Consider the following 5,667-nt stretch of genomic DNA (forward strand, 5'->3'; position numbering starts at 1 on the left):
GGTGCGGTTTGCTGGATGGTCCCTGATGGACACTCGGCCGCTCCTCACTTCTCTCTCTGACTCTGTGGTCTCCACAATCTTCGTCCTCAGCGATGCCAAACATGGGCTTTTGCACCAGTATTTGTTATGTTCCTTGAACTCCTTCTCGTACCGACACTGCACGCTCAGCGATCCCCCCACGGTGCCCGTCACCCGCCTGGGGCCGCTCAGAGACAGACAGCCTGGAAGACACAGCCCGTCCCGGGTTCTTACCAGATGGGCCAGGGGCGGGGGCGCCCTGGGGTGCAGGTCCCTCAAGAGCCCTCAGGGTCTGGAGGCCATGCCTTTCCTCAGACCAGGCGCAGCCTGGAAGACACAGCCCATCCCGGGTTCTTACCAGATGGGCCAGGGGCAGGGGCGCCCTGGGGTGCAGGACTCTCAGGAACCCTCAGGGTCTGGAGGCCATGCCTTTCCTCAGACCAGGCGAGGGAACCAGGGGCGATAGCTCCCTCCTCCCAGTGGTGACACAGTGAGAGGGTGTCCATGGAGACAAGAAGGGCCATGATGGGAATAAAGGAGTGTGTGCACGTGTGTGTGTGTGTGTGCAGGTGTGTGTGTGTGTAAGTGTGTGTGATGCACCAAGACCCCATCTCTGATTTTTTTAATCACTTAAGGATATTTTTCCATTGCTTTTTAGAGAGAGTGGAAGGGAGGAATGGAGGCAGAGCAAGAGAGAAACATTGATAGCATTAGTCCAGGTATGTGCCTTTGACCCAAAATCGAACCTGCGTTGTACCAACACTCTAACCACTAAACCCTCAGCCAGAGCCCAAATCCCCGGTTATGAGGTGAGCACAGGCCCGCCTCCCCAGCACAGCTCTGTGGGCGCAGTGGTTGAGACTCACCTGCTTTGTGCACTGAATCCTTGTGGTTGCTACTGAGGCAGGTGCTGGCCGCTCCCAGAAGCTTCTCTGCCTCCCCGTGCTCTCCCCCATGTCCTCCCTCCCTCCTGCTGGGCTGCTCCTCACCCCCCACACCCTCCCCCTCCCAGTCTTTCCTCATTCCCACTCAAGGTCCAGCTCCCCACACAGCCCAGCCCCGCTCACCTGGGACCTGGAGAAGGAGCAGAGCTGAAGGCAGCCACGTGGCCCCACTCCTCGGGGTCATTTCTCACAGCCTGTAGCAGCGCCAGGTCCTATGGGTGGACGCGGACAAACCTCCTCAATGAGGGTTCGATTACCCTGTGCCCACTTCCGCTCTTCTGGGCCTCTCCGCTTCCGTGTCCAGCCCAGATTTGAGTCCGATGCTGGGTGGTCAGGGTGCAGGAAGCTCAGGGTCAGGAGCTGCACAGGCTGCTGCCGACCCCGGCTCTCGGCGCCCTGGGCTTCTGCTCTCAACCCCAGTGACAGGACAGGGCCCGTGGCCTCAGAGAGGCTGCTGCCCCTTCTCAGAGCTCATGGCTGCTCCTCTGACGGCCACACGTCTCCGCACAGCAGAGCTGCTGGGACGTTTCCTCCTTGGTGGTGTCCCCACCCTCTGCCACATGTCACTTCCTTGTAGTCAGGAATGATAGTCCTGGGCTGAAGGCCAGACCATTTCATCCTCTCGGGCCTTGGTGGTGACCTAGAGGTGTTCTGACCCCCAACATGTAGCTGCAGGCACCCACGGGAGCTCTGACCCTGTGGGCCCCCAACTCTTCTACGACCTCAGAGGCCTTCAAAGGTCCCATCTTGGTTGTGGGGTCCCACCCAAAGCTGAGTCCTCTCTCCTGTGGGTTCCCTGCTCACCAACCCTCTGAGGACTCCATGTTTTACTCTTTCTGCTTCTGAAGGTCAGCTCCACGGTGACACTCGGCACAGAGGTCTGACAGTGGACAAGGAGAGCTCAGAGCTCAGAGGATGGAGAGTGGGGGACCCTGCCCAGCTGAGCCTGAGCCTTTCCTCTCCTTCCCATGGCACAGAGAGGGCGGTCTTCCCAAAGGCACTGTCCCTGGTGTCCCTTTGGGGTTCACAGGGGTGACCAGGGGCCTCTTCAAGGGGCAGAGATGGGGATGGTCCTTCCCAGGAGGTGGGGAGGCAGGTCTGTCCTACCTCAGACAGGCTCGGTAGTCTCAGGACATGATGGCCCCCGGGACAATTTGCCCTGGAAATGGTAGGGGGGCTGGTCAAGAGGTGGGGCCTACTTTAAAGTGTCTCCTGGGTTGGGCTGGTTTCTCAACCTTGTCTTCCACAATCCAGATCTATCGGTTTCCCCCAAACACTCTCTTCCCAGCTCTGTTCCTCTCCTACACCAGCTCACCGCAACCAAAGGCAATCATAACCCCAGACTGGTTGCAACCCAACTCCTGTCACATGGGCCTCTTCTCTTCTCACTCCCCATCCATCCTTGCCCCAAGTGTCTCCATCTGTCCCTTCCCCTCCTGTTTCTCTGACCTTCTGTGTCCTCTGTCCTCTCACCACGACAGTGACATCCCCCTGTTGCCCTGTCTCTCTCTTCTCTACTCATCAGCAAGAGCCACAGAAATCAATAGCAGTCAGGGGCACTCCTTGCTGCACGTCATCCAATGAGACACACTCTCCTTGCTTGGCCTACTCGACCCGAGTGGACCTGACAAGGGTCTCACTCCCCTTGCCCCTTAGTGACCCCATGTTTCATCAGAGTGTCCATCCCTCTCCAGGCCTCAGGTTCAGGTGAACAACATTGTGCCCAGACACTTACATATCTGACAGAGTGGTCACCCCAATAAGCCTAGTCCCCACCTGACACCTCACACATAGTTCACTTTTGTTTTTGAAGCTCTCAGCATATTGGAAAAAAAAAAGATGTCAGAATAGGGTTACCAAAAAGGTGTCATGAATTAAGTGTGTCAAGTTCAGGAATCAACTTTTGATACACAAATGACCACAAAGAATAATCAATCAGATAATGAGAAGATGACTATTACATTAAAATGTTAACTTTCTGGTGGCTTAGTAGGAATAAAACACACATATAAATACATAGCATAAACACGCCTACCAACACAGCCTGTGGTGGTGTAGATAATTCACTGTAGAGATCATGTTAAAGACCAATTTTGAGGCTGTTCATGGGATGCCAGGCCAGGGCCAAACTGTAGACTCTCCCAGGACACTGCAGGATGGACCCCACCACCCCTCCCCACTTCCCACCCATCTCTCTTCGCCCCTGCACCTCTGTCTCCTTGTTTCTCATCCCCACAGCTGCCCTTCCTTAGACACTTCCTGGCACCGGTCATAGTTAGTCCCTTAGACACAAGTTCCCTTGTTCCTGGGGAATGGGAAGTGGTGACAGCTGTCCCCACCTGACGTTCCAAGCTCGCTGAACGTGTTCACTGAGGCCCTGGGTCTCTCTGCCTCTCCCAGGGAGTGAGAAATCAGCAGATCCACGTGGTGTTGCTTCTCAAGAAATCTGAAGCCTTGGACAGGAATCAGGTGTATCTTCGTCTCTCCCGCCTGGTTCCATCCCCTCCCCTAGGTTCAGGCTTCTCCAGTCTGAGCTGCCCACAGGGCTCCAGACCCCTGCTTGTACCTTGAGCCCTGGTCCCTGGCCCCCTGAATGTGGTGTTGCTTCTCAAGAAATCTGACGCCTTGGACAGGAATCAGGTGTATCTTCATCTCTCCCGCCTGCTCCATCCCCTCCCCTAGGTTCAGTCTTCTCCAGTCTGAGCTGCCCACTGGGCTCCAGACCCCTGGTTGTACCTTGAGCCCTGGTCCCTGGCCCCCTGAATGCCTGAGTCCACATCTGGTTGGCCCCATGGAGACAAGGGGGTCCCTACTCACATAGCCCAGGCTGATGAGCAGGATGGCCGGGAGTGGACCCAGCCCGGGGGAAAGGCCAGCAGGATACAATGGGTCTGGATTTGGGGATTGGCCGGGAGGGACCCAGCGACTGAGAAGCAATCCTGTTGGAGAAGAATTATTTCTGAGTCCATGAAGAGGTCCACAGTGAAGCTCCGCAGATGGCCTCTGGCGCCACCTGCTGGTACCTTTAAAAACTGCCACAAGCGTGCTCTTCCTTCTTTCCCATGAGGTCCTTCTGTAGCCCGAGTGGCGGTGTCTCTGGACAGGACATGGGTGGGCGGGGACGGTGGCAGGTTGTCTTAGCCAAACTGTGTTTCCTCACAAGTTGCCCGCTGAGGCCTGTTCACCCAGAGGACAGCACTGAGCATGCTCAGGAACAGGGGCACCTTCAGGAATATGAGGAGCAGGAAGTGCACACTGCTGAGCAGGGACCTGTGGGGGACACGGTGACGGTGATGCACAGTGAGCCTCATCGTCACCATCCCTGCCCCCCATCTAGGGGAGAATCCACCAGGTGTCAAAGTCCTGGGATGTGCGCCCCTTACCGAGGGTGTTGGCTGGCATCAGGCGTCTCCTGGCTGGTCATGCTGGGCCCAGTGGTCACTGGCAGGGGGGAGGGAGGACCCAGGGTGCTTGGAGGACCCAGGGTGCTTGTGACGATCTTCAGGGTGGGGGCTGAGGGAGAAGCGCATGTCAGGCCCTGGGTCTTCCACTCTGTCAGCTGTGTCGCTCTGACACAAGGTCAAGGTACTCAGACCATCCCCTCCATGGCCACAGGCCGGCCAGACCTGCGTCCCCTCTCTAACTACTCCCCAGGCTGCTCCCCAGAAACATGGCCTGGTGGGCATGTCCGGATGCAGAGTTGTCCTGCTCAGCAAAGCATCTGAGACTGTGTGGGAAGAGCACCTGCTCCGGCCACACCCCCACCACAGCCACCCTTTCTCCCCCTTGTCCGGCCAGAAGGAGGCGGGGTGACACTTATTCTGTAGCTTTGACTCAAGTGATGGCTGGCCAGGGCCCTAAGGAGTGGCTGATGGCTTGAGTGAGACCCCGGAAACAGACGTGCCTCAGGGTCTCCACTGGATGGCGGGACCCGCAGTCCTTTAGACATGCTGTGGTCTGAATGCTCGTGTCTCCAAAATTCCTTTCTTGAAAGCCCCAGGCCCAGTGGGTGGTGTTAGGAGGCCAGGCATTTGGAGGTGGTCAGGGCATGAGGGTGGAACCCTCATCCATGGGATTAGTGCCCGGATGAGGGAGGCCCCTCACCCCGGAGGATAAAACAAAAGTCTGCACCCAGAGGAGGGCCTCGCCCACATGCCGGCCTCCTGATCTCGGGCTTCCAGCTGTGTCTGAGCTACCAGCCCCCACACTGTCAGCCAGGCCTTGGCCCACGGGGCAGTCCTCTCTGGGGAAGAAATGAGCAGAAAGAAAGACCTAGAGCAGGGGGTGGGGGACCTTTTCCTGCCAAGGGCCATTGGGAGATTTATAACATCAGTCCAGGGCCACACAAAATCATCAACTTAAACCTTAGCCTGTTCTGTTTGGCCAGAGTTTCATTCACTCACCCCTAATGAACTGGCAGGGCCAGACCCAATGATTTTCTGGGCCTTATACGGCCCTCGGGCCGGACATTCCCCACCCCTGATCTAGAGAGACACACACCAGGTGGACCCCATAGAACGTGGCCCGACCCAAAGGCACCTATACAAACCCTTCCCCCTCCCCCCCAGCCGGAGTTTCCGTGAATTTCCAGTTTCTCCCTCTTACATAGGCAGACACAAAGGCCAGTGAGGGCACCTCCCACGGGAGAGGGAGAAACCGAGAACTGCAAGGAGGAAGCGAGCAGCCAGAGCCACCGTCAGCAGCC

The 5,667-nt window shown here is 57.2% G+C and overlaps 2 protein-coding genes across 2 annotated transcripts in view; both read right to left on the reverse strand.

Moving 5' to 3' along the window:
* LOC102773011 (CMRF35-like molecule 6) overlaps window positions 1-2,213 on the reverse strand; it is a 5,571-nt gene extending 3,358 nt beyond the window's left edge. The window contains exon 1 of the mRNA XM_015570525.1: window positions 1,086-2,213. Within this exon, the coding sequence (XP_015426011.1) occupies window positions 1,086-1,146 (61 nt within the window). The 5' untranslated portion in view covers window positions 1,147-2,213. The remainder of the gene's footprint in view (window positions 1-1,085) is intronic.
* Window positions 2,214-4,038: 1,825 nt separating this feature from the next.
* The window catches only part of LOC107184682 (CMRF35-like molecule 6), a 3,935-nt gene continuing 2,306 nt past the window's right edge, over window positions 4,039-5,667 (reverse strand). The window contains exons 3-4 of the mRNA XM_015570532.1: window positions 4,346-4,529; window positions 4,039-4,232 (exon numbers count right to left, since the gene is read on the reverse strand). Of these exons, the coding sequence (XP_015426018.1) occupies window positions 4,100-4,232; window positions 4,346-4,529 (317 nt within the window). The 3' untranslated portion in view covers window positions 4,039-4,099. The remainder of the gene's footprint in view (window positions 4,233-4,345; window positions 4,530-5,667) is intronic.

The sequence above is a fragment of the Myotis davidii genome, unplaced genomic scaffold (assembly GCF_000327345.1).
Source record: "Myotis davidii unplaced genomic scaffold, ASM32734v1 scaffold172, whole genome shotgun sequence".
Classification (NCBI taxonomy): Eukaryota; Metazoa; Chordata; class Mammalia; order Chiroptera; family Vespertilionidae; genus Myotis; species Myotis davidii.